Source organism: Anabrus simplex, chromosome 2 (assembly GCF_040414725.1).
Source record: "Anabrus simplex isolate iqAnaSimp1 chromosome 2, ASM4041472v1, whole genome shotgun sequence".
Taxonomy (NCBI): domain Eukaryota; kingdom Metazoa; phylum Arthropoda; class Insecta; order Orthoptera; family Tettigoniidae; genus Anabrus; species Anabrus simplex.
This window is the reverse complement of record NC_090266.1, coordinates 356,072,549-356,094,127: the sequence shown is the minus strand read 5'-3', so window position 1 is coordinate 356,094,127 and position 21,579 is coordinate 356,072,549. Positions and strand designations below refer to the sequence as shown.

General features: G+C 38.0%; 1 protein-coding gene across 4 annotated transcripts in view; it reads left to right on the top strand.

Moving 5' to 3' along the window:
• The window catches only part of LOC136864136 (ubiquitin carboxyl-terminal hydrolase MINDY-2), a 424,681-nt gene that overhangs the window by 333,041 nt on the left and 70,061 nt on the right, over positions 1-21,579 (top strand). For all 4 annotated transcript variants that reach the window (XM_067140761.2, XM_067140760.2, XM_067140762.2 and 1 more), the window contains one exon: positions 21,419-21,551. In XM_067140761.2, coding sequence (XP_066996862.2) covers positions 21,419-21,551 — 133 coding nt within the window. The remainder of the gene's footprint in view (positions 1-21,418; positions 21,552-21,579) is intronic.

Here is a 21,579-nt window from a genome sequence, read left to right as displayed (position 1 = left end):
CGATTAAGAATCCCGCGATGTGGTCACTGTTCCTTGACTCATGAAATGGTCAAATGCTTCTGCTGAACTAAGGAAATGCCTCCATTGTGGACATAATCACAGTGTGGGTTTAGATCGCTGTCAAGTTCATAAGCAAAAATTGCTCTTAAATGCATTGTGTGTTGACAATATATCTTTTCAACAAGCACAGGATAAATTACAGCCAAAGGAATTTTCTCCTCTTCGGGTCCCACATCTCTTACCTCCGATCCATGAACCCGATTATGCGCCTCCCCATGAGACACCATAAAAGTGCAAATTCACTAAAGTAATTTTTTTTAAACATACGACCAGCGCCGACTCTAGGTTTCGACAAGACAGGGTATTGCGCTATGTTGCAAAATCCAAATTTGGAGCTTGTCTCACGAGAATCGATATCACAGCCTTTTGAAAAAAGTGCAAATAGAACCTTCAGCTAACACAGCTTAAAATTCATCAAATCATCAAACTCGGTCAGAACTCGACAAACTCCCTAGCTCAAAAAAAAATAATGCCCAAGCTGAAATCCTGAAAGATTTCCAACAGTTAGCCAAGGTTTTGGGGGAAGAAACTCAGTGGGTGCATTTAGTTGAAATACCCTTTGATAAAGTTAGTCAGCTTTTTGTAGAGGAGGATGCGAATAGTGCAATGGAATAGTAGGAGTATTACTCCAAAGAAACATGTATTAATATTATTAATTCAAGAATATCACCCCAACACAATTTTATTACAAGAATCATACCTAAAAGCTGAGTCCAACTTTTATGTACAAGGCTACAATGCTGAACGTATGGATGACAATGGGTATGGAGACATGCTTACTTTAATTGAAACTAATATACCATATACAACAATAGAACTAAATTATATCATTCCTAACACCTACTCTTTAGCAGTGAGGATAAACAAGTGGATTATTGTAAACAAATATTGTCCACCTGCAATACAGGGAAACGCTATTAAATGGAATCAGTATTTTGCTCAATTTTCATCCCTAGAAATTATCATTATAGCAGCTGATCTAAATGGACATCACATTGACTGGGGATGTGTCAATACAACAACAAAAGGTCACAATATTTTAAAGGCTGTATTAGATAACCAGATGTTTATTTTAAACGATGGCTTACCTATGCGTCTATCACCACCAGGACACCCTAATAGTGTGGAAGATTTATCAATTTGTTCAGGGAATCTAGCATACAAATCAATATGATATACCAATAAAGATACTAATTTCAGCAATCATTTCCCAATATTAATAGACATTGGTACACAAATTCCTTCGCATAAAACATATTTATCAACTCAGTGTTGAACTAGAAATCTGCAAGATTTTGATTCTGGACTATTCCATGACTATATTTTAAACAATATTAAATTCCTATCACAGACCTCGTCAGCATATAATACCTTATACAACAGTATTCAAAACTATCTCAATATATACCACCCTTTTCAATCTAGGATCTATAGGAACACTCAGAGAAGTATTAACATTCAATGGTGGAATAACCAACGCATGGCAATGGTGAGAAGACGAAGAAGCCTGCTAAAAATTTTATTTAAAAATTTTACCCTGGACAATTAAGTTTGATACAAAAGGTACACTGCACATCTACAACTATTTTTCAGTCATAGACGACAAGAAACTTGGAATTGTTTCATCAACAACCTCAAGAGAAACACCAATATAAAATATATATGGGTTGCTATTAAAAACTAGCTCATAATAAGGGAAACCACAAAACAGAAAACATGCACGTAGAAAGCATCAAGACCTTACCTTAACGTACCTTAACACCTGATTTTGTTATCCCAAATCATGTGCAGAATAATACAGAGCCTATTTCTGATAAATTTGTCACAATTTTACAATCTATTAATTATCTAGCATACTTTAATATTCTTAAAAAGAAACCTACATCTGCACCATGCCCAGACTATATCACCTATCAAATGATCACCTTCCTTCCTTACCATGCACACAAGATAATAGAATATTACAATCAAATACTAAAATCAGCTATCACTCCTGTATGGAACACATTTACTGTTGTACCAGTACGGAAACATAAACTCTCACCCACAAATTTAATAGAATATAGAGGAATCTAGTATCCTGTTTCTGGAAGGTGTTCCTCAGCATTCTATTAGAAAGACTTTTGAGGTGCCTATCTTATTATAATTTATTGCTCAAATATCGATACACTTTTATTAAAGGAAGGAACACAGCAGACCCCATAAATATTTTATTCACAGATCTGTTGCTCACAAAATATCATAAACAAAGATCAATTGCTATATTTATCGATATAAAAGCTGCAAATTTCTATAGAACACTTTCCCGCCTTATCATTACCAGTACCCAGTTGAAACTGAAGTAAGTAAATAAATTTCTCTAATCATCTGAGATGTCGTCCTTTTTGTAAAATACACTGAATGACAGAGCAAATGCAACACCAAGAAGGAGTGGTTCGAAAGGGATGAAAGTTGGGGAAAAAACAGAGACGGCACGGATGAATAATTGATGTTTATTTCAAACCGATATGCAGGTTACACAATGCGCACGGCATCGACTCAGTAGGATGTAGGACCACCGCGAGCGGCGATGCACGCAGAAACACGTCGAGGTACAGAGTCAATAAGAGTGCAGATGGTGTCCTGAGGGATGGTTCTCCATTCTCTGTCAACCATTTGCCACGGGGCAGAGTTTACAAACGGCGTCCAATGAGATCCCTCACGTGTTCGATTGGTGAGAGATCCGGAGAGTACGCTAGCCACGGAAGCATCTGTACACCTCGTAGAGCCTGTTGGGAGATGCGAGCAGTGTGTGGGCGGGCATTATCCTGCTGAAACAGAGCATTGGGCAGCCCCTGAAGGTACGGGAGTGCCACCGGCCGCAGCACATGCTGCACGTAGCGGTGGGCATTTAACGTGCCTTGAATACGCACTAGAGGTGACGTGGAATCATACGCAATAGCGCCCCAAACCATGATGCCGCGTTGTCTAGCGGTAGGGCGCTCCACAGTTACTGCCGGATTTGACCTTTCTCCACGCCGACGCCACACTCGTCTGCGGTGACTATCACTGACAGAACAGAAGCGTGACTCATCGGAGAACACGACGTTCCGCCATTCCCTCATCCAAGTCGCTCTAGCCCGGCACCATGCCAGGCGTGCACGTCTATGCTGTGGAGTCAATGGTAGTCTTCTGAGCGGACGCCGGGAGTGCAGGCCTCCTTCAACCAATCGACGGGAAATTGTTCTGGTCGATATTGGAACAGCCAGGGTGTCTTGCACATGCTGAAGAATGGCGGTTGACGTGGCGTGCGGGGCTGCCACCGCTTGGCGGCGGATGCGCCAATCCTCGCGAGCTGACGTCACTCGGGCTGCGCCTGGACCCCTCGCACGTGCCACATGTCCCTGCGCCAACCATCTTCGCCACAGGCGCTGCACCGTGGACACATCCCTATGGGTATCGGCTGCGATTTGACGAAGCGACCAACCTGCCCTTCTCAGCCTGATCACCATACCCCTCGTAAAGTCGTCTGTCTGCTGGAAATGCCTCCGTTGACGGCGGCCTGGCATTCTTAGCTATACACGTGTCCTGTGGCACACGACAACACGTTCTACAATGACTGTCGGCTGAGAAATCACGGTACGAAGTGGGCCATTCGCCAACACCGTGTCCCATTTATCGTTCGCTACGTGCGCAGCACAGCGGCGCATTTCACATCATGAGCATACCTCAGTGACGTCAGTCTACCCTGCAATTAGCATAAAGTTCTGACCACTCCTTCTTGGTGTTGCATTTGCTCTGTCAGTCAGTGTATGTCGCTAAAAGATGGTTTGTTGTTTGTTTATTTAAAGGAATTTGAGGGCTAGCAAGGTCATTACATAACCGGCAGCATAGTAGCAGTTCGCCCCGTAAGGTCATTGACAGCAAGCGAGGACATATTGTTTGGTTCAGACCAGTGTTATGTCATTTGAATTTGTGGATAAATTTAGTTGAAACTGAAGTAAGTAAAATAAAATTCCCCAGTCATCCGAGTTGTCGTCTTTTTTGCAAAGAATGTCTCTAAAGTTCGTTTGTTGGTTGTTTATTTTAAAGGAATTGGAATTGGCAGGGTCGAATGGGATAAAGAGGAGGAAATTCCGATTTATATGAGAGGTCTCAGAAATATAGCAGTAAGTTAAAGGACAATTATTGGAATAAATAGGGTAATAGAATTACAGATTAGACATTAAAATATGTTCTTTCTTTTTTAGGACTTAAGGAAAGGAGAAAATTTGAGGAAGAGAGCAGAAAATATTTTAAGTTCAACATAGTGACTAACTTAATAGGAGTTATTTATTTATTTATTTATTTATTTATTTATTTATTTATTTATTTATTTATTTATTTATTTATTTATTTATTTATTTATTTATTTATTTATTTATTTATTTATTTATTTATTTATTTATTTATTTATTTATTTATTTATTTATTTATTTATGAATCAAAAATTATTATATTTCAAGTGCTTTATGAAGTGACAATGTAAATGTAAATTTAAACACTAAGAAGCATTTTATTTCTTTTATAAATGTAAATAAGGGCGTAAGTTCCAAAAGCAGAGCACATTTAAAATTTTAGCATATAGTGACTAATTTAATAGATTTTATTCATTTATGATTTGAAAATTTCTATTTTAAAATCTATAATAAATGACATAGTAAGTAAGTAAAAGTTGAAACACAAAGAAATATTTTTAAAATTTCAAGATTTGTATATAATTATTCTGTTGATAAGTATATATGTACCAATGTACCAAGTCCAAAGATTATTGATGTTTTGGCACCGCTGAAGAAGAGAGTAGTTAGCTCTCGAAACATGTGTGGTAATTAAGTATAATAAAATATGTAAAGTATTGACAAGGCAGGAAAGTGTTCTATAGAAATTTGAATATAAGTCAATATGGACAGGATTAACTAACATGGTGAAAATAATCAATAAAAGCTGCATGCGGCAACGTGCCTATACACATCTTATTAACACAACTCATAAAGTTGAATCTCCCCAATATCTTTATTAGCATATTAAAAAATCTATTATACTTTAGGCATATGGAAATCACAACACAGACCTCTCATACTGATGTCTGGTATGCATCAAATGGATTGCCTCAAGGCAATATTATAAGTAGTCTATTATTAGCTTCATACTTATAATCATCATCATCATCATCATCCTAAGCCATCTCCAGTTTCCCAGGTGTGGTATATGAGCCCCCTCCATCTCATCCTGTCCTTGTACCATTCTTCCTCCACGAACTTGCCCAATCATGACCTCTCAGCAGTACGTCGTTCTTAACTAAATCTATCCATTTCCTTCGTGGCCTTCCCACGGGTCGTCTTCCTTCTACTTTTCTGTCAAATTCCTTCCTTGCTGTTCTGTTTACTGGCATCCTCTTCATGTGACCAAACCACTTCAGTCTTGATATCTGAATCTTATTGAGGAGAGAATCATCTATTCCTACTTCTTCTCTAATTTTCTCATTCCTAATCTTGTCTTTCCTGGTTTTCTGGATCATAGTGCGTAGGAATTTCATTTCAGCTGCCTGAAGTTTGGAATTATCTCTATTGGTCAGTGTTGTGGTTTTGAGACTGTATGTAAGAATTGGTGTATAATAGGACTTGTACAATGTCATTTTTGTTTTCATGGGTATTTGCTCATCCCACAGCAGGTGTCTTATACTTATAAGTGGTCTATTATTAGCTTCATACTTAAAAGAATTAGAAGACATAATCACACAAGATGCTAGAATATTAATTCATACAGATGATATAGTAATTTACTCTTACAATGAATGTCTGCAAGAGTGCAGAAGTAATATTAATGAAGCTTTAAATGATGCCATGTCATTGTTAACCCTGGAATGGTATGATGCTTAAAACTTACATCATTGGTATGATGTCGTATTTTTTACGATCTTGAGAAAAAACAATTTTTTTGGTAAAATGGAAATGAAAAATCAAAACTTTTTACATACTTTTAAAAGATGAAAATACATTTAATATAAAAGCTAAGTTTATTGAGGAACAATGTCAAGCATTGTCTAGTCGTCGACGTCACCTAGCAGTTAAGTCCGTCTGAAAAGTTGAAAAAAAAATTGAAATTAATTTTTAAAACTAAATTATATGTTTAAACAGAGGGCTAAATGATCAAAACGTTTTGGTAATAGCTCAAAATAAATCTTACTTGCAATGATATGATGTCTTGATGATGCTGCAGTTGATTCAGGCGCTGCAGATTTTGCAGATATCACCGCGGTGCTCCGCGCAGAGCGCAGTGTCGCACTTGTTGCAGTAGTTGGCTGTCATTCTTCGCTTTTCAGTTGGGCATAGTTTACAAGTTGTTCTCTTCTTATCCATCCTAGGAAGAGCTGGATCTGCTGCTTCTTTTCGGCCAAGAACACTGAAGACCATACTTCTTAGCTCCCTCGGAAGATTTCTGATAGTCAAGCGCTGTTCTAGCCATGGAAAAACCAACTGTTGATACAACTGATTCACATAAGCTGATCTTGTCATGGTTTGTTCTTTTCTAGAACTCAAGACCCTGTTCAAAATAATAAGTGAATTAACTCCTCCGATGTCGATCAAGTCATAAAAAATGCAGAGTGGCCATCTTTTTGTTTTCCGTGCACTAGATCTGACTGAAACCATTTGATCAAGAGTATCTACTCCTCCTTTGGTCTGGTTGTAATGGTCAGTCATAACTGCTTTGCCATCTTGATTCACTCCCTTGTCTTGGTGCATTGTGGAAATAAGGCAAACTACCTTGTTCTTCTTAGCCTTGTGCGATAGAAGTGTTGCCGTACAGGTATTTTGCATCTCCAATGTCCCTGTTCTTCGTTGATCTCATACTCAAAGGTATTTCTGGTTTGTTTAGGCGGATCGTTCCTAAAAATGTCAGCTTGTAAGGAGCCTTGAGCAATTCATCAGCCAACGGAACGGTTGTGAACCAGTTATCCATTGTTATGTTGCGGTTCGATCCATGAAATGGAGCCATTAACTTTTTCACATAGTAGTGGGAAAGAGGGCCTTCGACAGTTGTTTTGTTTCCCTAACTATGGCTCAGCAACTAACATATACTTAGAACCAGCATCACAAACCATAACAATTTTTAGCCCATATTTAGCTGGCTTTTTAGGCATATACATTTTGAATGGACATCTGCCTCTAAATGCAAGCAGCTGTTCATCAATGGTGAGATACGGGCCAGCTTCGTAGTTGTCTATGCATGATTTCATGAAAGCTTCCCAAAGGTCCCTTATAGGTGCGAAGCGATCTGTCGCTACTCTCTCAGCTCAGGTAGTTTTGTCATCGAATCTGAGACAATCTAATAAAAACTGGAATCGCTTTTCACTAAAGCAAACTCTGTAAACATTACCACTTACAGAAGGATCAAACATTATTGCTGTATTTAGGCTATTGTCCTTGAGGAGAGCAGAGAATATTAGAATTCCCAAGAGTGCCTTTATCTCTGTGGGAGAGGTTTGACTGTTTGAAAACTGAGTTGTTTTGTAGTTGGCTTGCTTTCTCACTATTTCTTCATTTGTATGAGTAACGATTGAGTTCACCATAGTGTCAGTAAAGAACAACTGAAACGCATCTAAAGGGGTTAGAACATCTTTACTGCTGCCTTTAGGCTGTTGTTGGATATTCACAATATTTCTAGGGGTATTTCTTGTACTTACGGTTGGAGGATTTTCAGTCCAGAAATAACAGTTTTTTCCTTTGATTATTTTTGTCGTTCGTTGTGGAATCGAGCTTGCAGATCCTGAAGAACCAGTAATAGTAGTAGTAGCAGCAGTAGTATTACTACTATCAGGTCTTGATTCATCAGATAGAGTTGTAACCGATTTTGTCCCACAACTACCAGAGGGACGAGGGGTGTCGGGAACTTGTGTAGTAGTGCTGTGTGGGCCAACCACTCCTGATGTGTACATTGAATTCTTTTCATTTGATGAATGACCACGACGTTTTCTCTTCAATTGTTCACGAAATTCTTCATCTGAGGTTGAAGGTATATAGTCGTCACTCCCAGAGTATGCTAAAATGTTATTTTCTGACTCACTTCCGCTATCTCCTTCATCTTCATCGGTATCAAAACTATCACCATTTAAAAGTTTGTCAATCTCCGATGGTGACAAAGCCATTTTATAAAAAACTAGTAGTCTAAAAAACAGCGTAAAACTCGACAAAAACAAATAAAAAGATATACTTAATATAGCCTATGGTACTAATTTTCAACACACTAAGTCAACAACAACAACAACGACGAATATTTGATCTATGCAAAATAGTTGCACCATCGGTATGATATCGTAACATTCACGAAGTGACGTCAAAAGCTCTAAAACAAGAGCTTCCAGCACGACGGTTGCACGTGCACCGACCTTGTGAGTTGAGTGGGGAAAGACATTGGGAGGGCCAGAAAAGTCAGCGCAGAAACTTGTTCTATGCAATCAGATTTGTGTTACGTTTTGTAAAAATTATGACATCATACCATTCCAGGGTTAAATAATCACACCTTGGAATTATCCCCTACCAAGAATGTGGCCACGATTTTCACACATAAACGCAACTATAATAAAGAATCTTTCACATTCAATAATATTACAATTCCGATTGTAGGAGTACACAAATATTTAGGCATATATTTAGATAACAAACTGTCTTGGAGACCTCATTTTGAACACCTAAAGGTGAAAACGTAAAGATTTACTAATATATTAAAAATGATAATTCTACGTAAATGGGGTTCTGACCCAGTAACGGCTTTACTACTTTACAGGCATACCATATGATCGCATTTAGATTACGGATTCTTTTATTTTGATATTGAATCATCAACTCTCATTCCAAAGCTCAGCGTAATTCAACATAAAGCACTCCGATTATCTATTGGGGCATTAAACTCTTCCTTGACTAAAGATTATATTTAGTTTCCAAATATTTACTTCAAAGAATGGCCCTAGCCAAGCATCCTGTACTACCTAAAATACAACTATTGACGGAATATAGAGAACATACTCAACATGAATCACGAAACCCTGGACTGTTAGCAGCCTTTCATCTGACACAACAATATCGAAATAGTATTCAACAAAGTCCTTCACTTCCATATAGTACGATGGCATATAACGTTATGCATTACAAACCTAATATTATTGCGTCCCAACATATTTTCTTTAACAACAGTGTATGTATGTTCAGTCTTCAGCCCTAAGGCTGGTTGGATCCTTAACAGCTCTGCCATCAGCTGTCATAGATGGCCTAGGCATCACTGAAGAGGCGTACTATGGAAATGAGGAGTGAGGTAGTTTCCCGTTGCTTTCCTCACCAAGCCAGAAGTTGCTATTACATATCAGTCTGCCAAGATCACTGAAATGCATGCGCCAGCCGACCCTATGAGCAACGTTTTCACACCATTCATAGCAGGGACTGGCTGCACAAGGAATGGCATTACTAGCATCGCTCATACCTCAGTCACTTTCATATTGTCAAAGCCAAGGATAAGACAGAGACAGATCAATGAAAGTAACAAAATTGCTCTAGCCCATACCAGAAGACATAGTGCACTGTAAACACTAGGTACATTGCAAATATCCGATACACCTAACCCAGCAGTTAAAATGGCAATACATAATCTAAAACCTAATCTCATAATATAAACCGATGGCTCTAAACATAACAAAGGCACAGGTGCTGCATATTACATACTGAATCTTAACTCATATCTGCCAACTTTTACGGTTTGTCCATAAAATGTACGGAAAGACAGTGTGTTTTGCAGTTTTAAGGATGAACTATAATATTTTATGATTTTACGTACCAAGATCCTCTTTTTAAAGTTCGCGCCAGAACAAGCTTCACCGGGCGAGTTGGCCGTGCGCGTAGAGGCGTGCGGCTGTGAGTTCCTCCCATCCCTCCAAACCTCCCCTCTACAGCCGCGAGCAACAGTCCCAAACTAACACGCTACAGATCTCGACGAGCAGCCGTGCAACGCACACAGTGTCAACACCCAACGTAAGTACAACACACACACACATACTTCACTCCTTACAGTTCATCAGACGCCGTTCTTTACACAATTTATTTCTATTTACAGACAATACGGCCTACAACATAAAAGAAGCCCTCACGCTATCACCCAAGACATCAGAATGTATATTGTTTGACACTTGACATAGTATAATGCTATACTAAGATGCACACTGTAACTAAATAAACTTCAGCTCATTATATTCAATTTTAACTCAGCATTTAGTACATACTGAGAATATAATACACAGACAACGCATCCGACCGATTATAAATTAAGACGTAATTCTTCATAGCAACGTCTAGAATCTTCAAGATACTTATATCACCTGCAATATTATACAATCATCTGAAGAAGAAAACACTGGAATGAACTAAAAACAGTTATAAGTTTCAACATTAAATAGTAGCACTCCATAATACCTGTGTACTTACCATACCAACAGGAATATTGTAGCAACAACAAACATGTAACAAATTAGAGTAGAAAGATGACCCATTTTATTTTGTTCTTAGTACTTCATTCATTCTCTAAACGGCCTGTTATATCGGGTCAACTTTTTATGTACATATAATTTTTTAAAACATTGTAATATCTCAATATCACAAATGTAAATAGTAATAACTTCACAAATATCAGTATACATAAGTAATGTAAAAATTTTAATTGATGTTCATTAGATCAACGAAATAATGAGGTGACATGCCTCTCACAACATGTAACTTTTAAAGTTAAAGAGGAAAAGACCCATCTTATTATTCTTACTATTTTAACATTTAACTTGTTTTTAATCATTTGTCAAATTGGGTCAGTTTTCATACATATGCAACGCTTTGTAATGTGATGTTTTTGAAACTAGTTTGATATATGACAGCTGAGGATGACCCCATAAGGGTCAAAACCGGTACTGGATTTACTGTAATCAATAGTAAATAAACACTGTATTGATAAGGTGGAGGCTTCCATATCATTTTTATGTTGTAGTAGCAATCAATACGGAAATGAAACTCATAGATTATGATGGGAATACGGGATGCGTCCTGAATCCCAGTCGTTCGGTATTGATTTGTTTGTGTTGAAGGAGACTGACTCTTGGACAACTGTACACTTGTTCTTTGCATTGATTTGTTCGATTACAACATTTACTGCCCTGTATATAAAAAAAGTTTGTTTGTTCTTCACCACGAATTACAAAAGGTCATGTTGTAGTTACGAAAAAAACATGTGAATTATATTCGTCGCTGAATTTGCTTCATATTTATTGCCACGTATTGTGAAGCTGAGGTTATGTAGTTGTGGAGGAACATGAATTGTGTTCGTTGCTTATTTTGTCTTATGATCGACTTCATCGGTAATCATGAGGAAATCTACAAAAAAAACGTCGCCATCAGGTGTTTAGGGAAACCTTTTCTTTGAGTTTCCCATGTATACAGAAATTGAGAAAAGATGACAAATTTGCGTTTTGTACTGTGTGCTCTTGTGATATTAACATAGCACATGATGGCAAAAACGGCCTGACTAATCATGTAAAGTGTGTTAAACATCTTGGTAATTTGAAGTCTAAGTTAGAAAATAAGAAAATAAACAGTTTTTTGCCGAAGCTGGAGATAATGTTTACGATGTAATGAAGGCAGAGTGCTTGTTTACTTCTTGTTCAATGGAGCACAACATTCCATTGAGTGCAGCTGATCATGCAGGAGCTTTGTTCAGAAAGGCTATGTTGGAAATCGCAAAAAGGTATGGTTGTGGTCGCATAAAAACGTGTGTCCTAAACAAAATGGCGCGTACTGCAACAGAGGACATTGTTACGTGTTTACAAAATAGTCCAATTTTTTTGGCGACACATGGAAGCAATGATACCAATTCCAAGTTGTATCCCAGAGTGGTAACTTTTTATGATGCCGCTTGAGAAATCACTGTAAATACTGTTTTATCGATACCAGAATTGGAAGGGGGATCGACAGGGTGCAATATAGGAAAATTGCTATTGTTACAGTTGGAATTAAATAAAGTGCCAATTAAGAACTGTCTGGCGTTCTGTTCTGACAATGCTCCTGTTATGATTGGACAGAAATATGGAGTTCTAGCAGTTGTGATAGAAGCTCATCAGGATATTTTTGGCATTGGTTGCAGCTGCCACCTAATTAACTGAGCTGCAGAAAAAGCTGCTGCAACTATAAGTTAGAATTGACAAGATTCTTGTTGATATTTTATATTACTTCGGGAAAGTGCCAAAAGAAAATAACATATTCAGAAATTTCAAAGTATGCATGAAAAACAAACAAAGAAGTTGTTGAAGCATGTGTGCACAAGTTGGTTATCCCTAGCCAGGTGTTCAATATTATGTCGATATGGTAGTAATGGTGGTGGTTGTGGCAGAGAACACATGGGTAGGTTGAGGCTATGGTCATGGGGGACAGGAACTATGACCAGCAAATGGCAAACAAGTTATTCTGGGAAGGACAGCTGATAGACAGATTATTAGATCAGTACTATCCACTTCTTTCATTTTTTAAGGATGAGGTGGTAGTGTGTACTCCAAATACTTCTGCCAATTTATCTTTTTTTTTTTTTTTTTTTTTACTATTCCCAAAGGACACACTCACAGTCATTCTGATGACAAACAAATTAAGAGACTATGTGATTCTCCCTCCTCCTCCTCCTCATTTTCTGCCAAAAGAATGGCATGTTCTTTCAAACGTGACTGAGCTGATACCTTTGATATTAGACCCCCTTTAAATAACACTCATCATCAAGCATCAAGCATCAAACGTGACTCACCTGTTCTCAGAAACCTGAATCCCACTATATCTTGTGAAGAAAAGCTGTTTGTTTCTTTCCTCTGATGTTAACAGGGCATTTTGTATTTTTTTTTACATGTGACACTATCCCATCATATAATAAGATCAATACTGTCCTACAGAGTGCTTCTCCCAATATCCATGTACTGTTTGAATTAATGATAGATCTATTGAAAAAGATGCTCACCAAGCTTGTCAAGCCAAGTGTAGTTAAACAGTCTGCATTGCTTGATGTCCAGTATCACCCAATCCAGAATCAGAAGGATGGTGAAGGATGATGGAGAACTGGTAATTAGCATTGAAACATCAAACTTGGTTATGACAAATCTCTGTTTTTCTCATCAGACAGAAACTATTTCTGTGCAGCCTGTAACTACATGGTTAACACGATCCCTTTTAAGAACAATGTGTTAAAACATGCACAGGTTGCTAAACTTGATTCCGTTCTGTTAATTTCTTTTTGGAGAAGTTTACTCTTATTTTGTGCAAAAGAGAGAATTAAACAAGAGAATGAATGAACTCCAAAGCCAGTTTGTGGCTCTTCAGATAGACAATTTATCTAGTGTTGAAAGAAGTTGCAAACGATTCAAAATGTGCACAGTTATTGAACATCCGTGGAGCTGATGTACATAAATATAAGAGCATTTCTAGATTCATGCTATCTGTTCTTACCATATCACATAGTAATGCAGAGTGTGAACAAATTTTTTGCTTGATTAAGAAGAACAGGTCATCGATGTCCAATGGAACTCTAGAAGACATTTCCATTTTGAAGACCAGAAGTTCTGAAGCATGTTATACAAACACATATTCTACTGACTTTCTGAAGAAAGCAAAGCAAGCCACAACTTTAGCTTTTAAGTCAGAGTGAAGATGTGTGTGTGATAGTGTAAATAATGTAAATAACTTGGCTGCATATAATTATGTGCAACAACATACTCTTTAGTTCAAAGTTTGAATTAGTCGTGAGTGATGGTGTAAATAACTCGGGTGCATCATTATGTACAGCAACATACTCTTTACTTCAAAGTTTTAATTAATCATGTACATGAACAAATTACATTGTGTAAGTAGATTTCATTGATGCATTCTGAAGATACTTGTGTTAGTTTAACTGAGGTGAAATAATTTGTGCCTTATAATGTCATTGGTTGCATGTAGTGTTTTATATTAATGCTGTTGAACTCGTAATTATCTGAAGTGAATAATCTGAAGTGAATAAAATACATGAATTTTGTTGTGTTTTACTGCATGTCGGTGCATTGGATTCCCACGTATTTTGACGTACGGGGATTTTGCTGATATGTCATTCGGAAAGTTGACAGGTATGGTAACGTCAGTGAACAGTTTATCCTTCCTAAATATCTCATTATTTACTGCTGAGGCTTTTGCTATAAGGTAGGCTATCCTCTACATAAAACATCGCTATATCCCAAAGGCCATAATTTTTACAGGTTCCTTAAATGTACTTCACAGCTTAATGCCACATAATTAAAAATGGTATATATGCAACATAAGGCGACTATTATTTGAATTAGAAAAAGTTGGCTATTATATTACTCTAAAATGGATAAAGGGACGTTCCAACAACATCAGTAATGATCAGGCTGATAAACTGGCAAAAAATGCTGCATATGGAAATGGTATCAATGCTGCAATTGCCCTTCCATTCACAGATTACATCCGGTTAATTAAACTTACTATTAAACAAAACTGGTAACACAACTGGACACAATCGGCAAAATTAAAGGGAAAGTATTACTATCAAATTCATCCGCTCATTCCCCGCCTTCCATGGTTTTATGAAACAAAATGTTCACAAGGGCATATTACTACCATTTTACCAGCTTAATATTTAATCGCTCTTATCCCGACTTATAAATTCAGATTTAAACTGACAGGTTCACCCATGTGTTCATGTAATAATAACATTGCAGACATAAGCCTTTTTTTTTTTTCAATGCTCCCATTTCACACTACATAGAAAACAGTCTTTACATCTACTGATATCACAAAAAGTACAAGTTCCAACAACTGTACCCAGTCTTTTTAAACACCCTACACTGTCACTTTTCTCAGCTATTCAAGAATTTTTGGATAACTGTAATATTAATATATAAATTCTTTTGCATAGTGATTATTCTGAACAAACTCAAATCATATCCTCCACTACCTGTCAATATTTTGTAACATAATAACATAGCAAAACTACATTTTCTAAATGTGACGAACAATTTAAGAAATAGCGAGTGAAAATTAAAATGTGTTTCCCTTAAGTTAATGGCTATTAAGCAGAGCTCAAGAAATTTCAGAAGAAGAAGAAGAAAAAGAAGAAAACCCCAAGAGGAGTACTTCATTAATATAAGTTATAACATTCAACAGTTATTGGAAGAGTGGACACAGGTTTTAACATAAATGGTTTTACATGTCTTAATGTTCGGCTCCATGGCAAAATGGTTAGCGTGCTGGCCTTTGGCCACAGGTGTCCCGGGTTCGATTCCCGGCAGGGTCGGGAATTTTAACCATCATTGGTTAATTTCGCTGGCACGGGGGCTTGGTGTATGTGTTGTCTTCGTCATCATTTCATCCTCATTACGGTGCGCAGGTCACCTAAGGGTGTCAATTCAAAAGACCTGCACCTGGCGAGCCGAACATGTCCTTGGACACTCCCGGCACTAAAAGCCATATGCTATTTCATTTCACATGTCTTAATAATATTAATCAATTCTTAAGTTATATACTACACCTTTAAAAAAATTAAAAATTAAAAAAATGTGTGATTGAAAGAATCTTATGGTGATCTTTCAAGAATGAAACGTGTCATTCTACTTGAACTAAGTTGTTTCTTTTTCAGGTATAATCTATTGCTGTATATATATATATATTCAGGTATTTTCTAAATATTATTTATTCAAAAATTAGTTTCAACGGACTGAAGAACCTAACATTTATAAATTAACAGAGTTGAAACTCAAAAGCAATGGCTTCCACTATAATATACGCAGAAAAAAATGTAGGTACATTAAAGAAAATAACATGCAGTCAACTATACAAAACACAAAGTTGGTAATGAGGGATTTTGAACACAAAATTCTTGTTCGTGATGTGACAGATCAAAGCTGTGCATGGCCACCTCAGGCCCTGAGGTATGCTTGAACATAAGGCATGCTCAGCACCAAAGAATCCTCCTTGTTTTGGGTCAGGTAATTCCACTCTTGGATAGCAGCTTCAGTCAGATAGGATGGTGAGCAATTGCTCTCTTCAGTTCACATCAAGCATGTTCAGTGCAGTTCATGTCCATATATCATACCGGCCACACCATTCGCTGTATGCCATGCATCTCAAGAAACTGATTGCCCACCCATGGGCACAAGCATTATCATCCACTAGTGTAAAGCCAAGCCATTGCCCACATTGGCAGCAAAACCTAAAACTCAGGATGGAGAATGTTGTCTCTGTATACTGTACTAGAAGAGTGATGGTACTGTGGATAGGAATTAGAGGCGTGCTTTTACCAGACATTATTATTTCTTTAGCGTATAAATTTTTTGTTCCGGGGGTGTGCGAGGATATGTTCAGCTCACCTGATGCACGTGTTTCTATTTGATGCCCTTGGATGCTTGCGCGTCTGTGCGTGGGATGATGATGTTAATGATGTAGGGATAGGGTGAAATCCGATGTTGGCACATAACCTGCTCTTACTGTTAATAAACTTAACCATGATAGGTTAATATTGTGTTTGGTCCGTATTGACTGGTCTGAATGTATAATATAACTATAATAAATAGTTATATTATACATTCATAACCTGCTCTTGTCGAATAACACCAAAGGGTCTGCTCAAGGCTTAGTGTCTCCATCTGATGGATGAATCACCATCAACAGCTTCAAATGCCCTCACTCTATATGAACACTGCAGGGAGGTTTGGAATTGAATCCAGGCTTTTGGCACACAATTTAATGATTAGAAATTGTATACCACCATTTCACCTACCCTGCTGGCCAACATTCTGATGGTGGATATTTTTTCCACCAATGGGACTTGAACCAGCTAAATGCAGTGTAAGATCATGTAGACTTGATGCCTTAACAACCATGGCCATCAGTGCGGTTATGGAATATGATCCCACCCCAGAATATGATGTAATGCCCTTGCTGCTGATGGCACTCCAAGATTGACTCATTCTGTCACCAGATAGTCTAATGACTAATGCTCCTGTTGTATAGGTGCAAGTTTATGGTGACCTCATCAGAAAAGAGCCTGTACTCCCACTATTCCTAATGCTGTGGGCTATGAGTTGTTGCCCACTTCACATGAGCTGCCCTGAGGTGTGGTTTATGAGGAGCTTTTCACACAGGCCTCCTTGATATCAGTCCTCCATTGTGGAATGCATTTCTCATTTTCTGACCTGACACATTCACACTGGTGACACTCCAAATATTGTGGCAGAATAAGGTGGCAGTAGCAATGGGCCTATGAAGTACTGAAAGCAACAAATATCGATTCTCTCCATGACTTGTTTTGAGTAGGCGTTCCATCCATTGTTGATCAGCAATTGTTTGTGTTTCCCTGAACTACTTCCAAATTCTGTAGACATCACTTTGGCTCACTCCATAATGAGCAGCAACATCCACTTGTTGGCATCCATCTTGCAGCAATGTCACAACTTGAATGCGGTCAGTAGCCACGTTTAACTCAATTCTACATGTGCTGTCTATGCATCATCGACCTTACAAGTGATATTAAACTGATCAACATGACAAATGCCTCCTATTGGACAAATATCAAACCTGATCTGAGTTTAGCATCACTGTGTGCCTCATATAATAATGTTCTTGCTTTTATGTTCCACTAACTACTCTTGACGGTTTTTGGATATGCTGAGGTGCCTGGATTTTGTCCTGCTGGAGTTCTTTTACATGCCAATAAATCTACCGGACATGAGGCTGATGTATTTGAGCACCTTCAAATACCACCGGGCTGAGCCAGGATCGAACCTGCCAAGTTGGGGTCAGAAGTCCAGCGCCTCAACCGTCTGAGCCACTCAGCCCAGCATGTGCCTCAGACATTGGCCTACAGTGCATACTGTAAATTTGCTTGGGGTACTCTGAAATATACCATGTGAAATCATTATATGCAAACCATTTTGAGCACTGTATTACATGATGCGAATGGGAGAAGACAGAGTTCCAAAGAAGTGTTTACAGAGAAACCAACATGAAAGAGACCACAAGAGGGCCTCGAAAGAGGTGGATGGATTCAATTCCCCACTTGTGTAGAGAGTAAAGTGGAACCTTGGATTGCGAGCATAATACGTTCCGGCAATATGCTTGTAATCCAATGCGCTCGTATATCAAAGCAACTTTTCCTATAAGAAACAATTGAAATGCGGATGACTCATCCACAACACAAAAATATTTATTCTCATAACATTTCTAAAACAAAACATAATGTAAAACAAATTAAATTGCACTTTACCTTACAATAGAATCGTTGTTGATGTGAGGGAGACAAAAGATGACATGAGACGAATTATTGTGTTGCACGAATTTCACTAACGGAATCACTGCTATCTGTTGGCTCACTGGAATAGTTTTCTTTTCGTGCAACTTTAATGAGGAACCTGTCCAATGACTGTTGCTTTTGCTTCTTTTTGGGGATTGCACGAAAATGTGACATTGCATTGTCATTGAAGAGATTCACCACTCGCACTGCTACAGCCTTATTTGTGTGGTGTTTTTCTACAAAATTTTGCACGGTTTCTCACATTTTGCACTTCTCCAGAATCTCAGTTGAAGTGAGAGATTCCATTGACTTTTCCTCCTCCTCTTCCTCGGACGAGATCTCCATAACCTCCTCCTGTTGTTCACCATGCAGGTCCATCAGTTCGTTGGTGGTGAGTTCCTGGCTATGTTCTTCCACCAGCTCTTGAATGTCTATGTCATTCACCTCCAGCGCCATGGTCTTCCCTAAGGACACAATTTCATCGACAATCGGCAGCTCATTGTCACAACAATCCTCTCAAAGTCACGTCCAAGAACATAGTCAGGCCACAGCTTTCCCCAAGCGGAAGTGAGAGTTCGCTTGGTGACCCCATCCCAGGCTTTATTAATAATCTTCAGGTAGTTCACAATGCGGAAATGATTTCTCCAAAACTCTCGGAAGGTAAGGTTTGTTCCTTCGGTCACTTCGAAGCATCGCTGAAATAGTGATTTGGTGTATAGCTTCTTGAAGTTCGAAATGACTTGCTGATCCACAGGCTGGAGAAGTGGAGTAGTGTTGGGAGGAAGGAACTTAACCTTAATGAACTTGAATTCCTCCAGTAAGTCATCGTCAAGGCCTGGAGGATGAGCAGGAGCATTGTCCAAAACCAGCAAGACTATGAGCGGCAGATTATTTTTTGAAAGGTATTTCTTCACTACAGGACCAAAGGCCTTGTTCATCCATTCAATGAAGAAAATGCGAGTGACCCAAGCCTTAGCGTTGGACCTCCCAATAACATTTAACTGATTCTTCTGCATCATGCATTTCTTGAAGGCTCGTGGATTTTCGGAATGATACACAAGGAGGGGCTTTACTTTTAAATCCCTGCTCGCATTAGCATACAATAACAGGGTTTAACTGTCTTTCATGGGCTTGTGACCGGGCTTTGAATTCTCTTCTGCTAGTGACTAATCTCATGTTTTAATCCGTATTGAAATCTGTTGATATACAATAATAAAGTTTTATTATGAATCCACCTGCTCAATACATTATAATGTTGTCACATTTAAAATAACTTCATTAGTTAAAAAGTTATATATGGAATAATTTTAAGAGTGATCTTGCTATTTGCCAATATGATACATATTCACACAAACACATGCACACATACACTCTCTTTCTCACTCACTCTCATATTCACTTTTAAAAACACATCTCACACAATGAAGTTGCCATTACATTCAGCATTCATTTCTGAATAATTTTATTCAATATCCTTCCAATTTAGTCATTCTGAGGCAACATGCTAATATATCCTAGAAAACAGTTGATATCAGCAAGTAAAAAAGGTATCAAACATGTCAGCCTTTGAAAATAAACCATCATCATCATCATCATCATCATCAAGGATGCTATATCAGAGGATTAAAATAGCCAACGGAGAGTGTTCTTTATAATATATAATATATCCAAATGAGAAGCAACTTTTCTACATTTTCCAAAACGCGTGGCGGTTGCTTTGATACTCTTTTGACTCCTTTTCCTGTATCTATCCCTTTTATTTCCTCTTTCTTCTTTAATATTGTGCAAATCGTTGATGAAGACTTGTTATAAAATCTCGCAATATCAGACACTTGCATACCTCATTCGTGCTTTTTTATCATTTCCTTCTTAACTTCCATCATAATCATCTCCTTCTACTGACCGAATTCCTTTTTAGCTTTCTTTTCATTCACTGCACCCATTGTTGCAGAACAGTTATAACATTAATGAAAGAAACAAAACATGTACACCCGTACGGTGCTGACTATGCGAGTGAGGCACGCCAACTGAAGTCCAGCGCGGGAGATGATTACACACACTCTCCCAGGAAAGAGAGAGGCATGGGAAGGGGAAAACAAAGGCACAGGGGAGGGGGAAACATAGGCACACATGACTCTTGTATTGCAAAACCTTGCTTATCAAGTTACAATTTATTTAAAATGTTTGCTCGTCTTGCAAAACACTTGTAGACCAAGTTACTCGCATTCCAAGGTTTCACTGTATAGAGAAGAGAGCAAGAAAGATAGAAGAAATATTGGAAGCAGGGAAAAAGTGGTGGAGAGACAGGCAACAATGGATGTCTTTGATTCGAAACCCGACCCTGAAGATCTGGAATAGGGAACCAAAGGAGAGATTTAAAAATAAATAAAAACTTTGTCTTTATTATTTTGAGGAGAGTATTTTAATTTTTGTACTATTTATACTTGCGTAGATTGTTAAAACACTGTTCATTTTAATGCTTCTGAAATGCGTGTAGCTAAAGCATGAACATTTATTTAGTTTTGCTTGATATCTGAAGAGCTTTTAGAGTCATGTGCATGTGGTTTTATGAATACAATGCATACTCCGAATTCTGCCTTTGTACAACTTAACTTCATCTTTCTAACAGATACCAGAAAGACCTCTGCATCAACTGGAATGAAATACAACCTCAACGAAAACATGACAAAAACATTCTGAGCGATATGAAGTCGATAATATTGTTAAAGATATACATCATTTTAATGAATATCTTCAATCTCATGGAAGCCTTTGCATGCAGATAAAATCTTTTGAGTCACAATCATTTATTTTCTTAACATTTTTATTTTATCCAGTATTATATTGAGATTCTCAGTTATTTTTATCCAATATTTCCATGAAGACAAGCTCAGACTGTCACCATTACAGACTTCATCTAGAAATCTCCCTCTCCTCATCCATTCCTAAACGATGTGCTTATTACACCAAACTGAAATATTTTAACTACCATTCTCAGTGAGGAGCTGGCTCGCAAGTTACAAGATGGTGAGCGACGACGGTCTCGCAGTCCTCCTCGAGAAGCACAAGCTGAACGGCCATCATCTCCAGTAAATCCCCACCCAGTAACTGAACGTTCAAAGAAAGGGATGGTAAGTTGGACTCAGTCATCATTTCCTA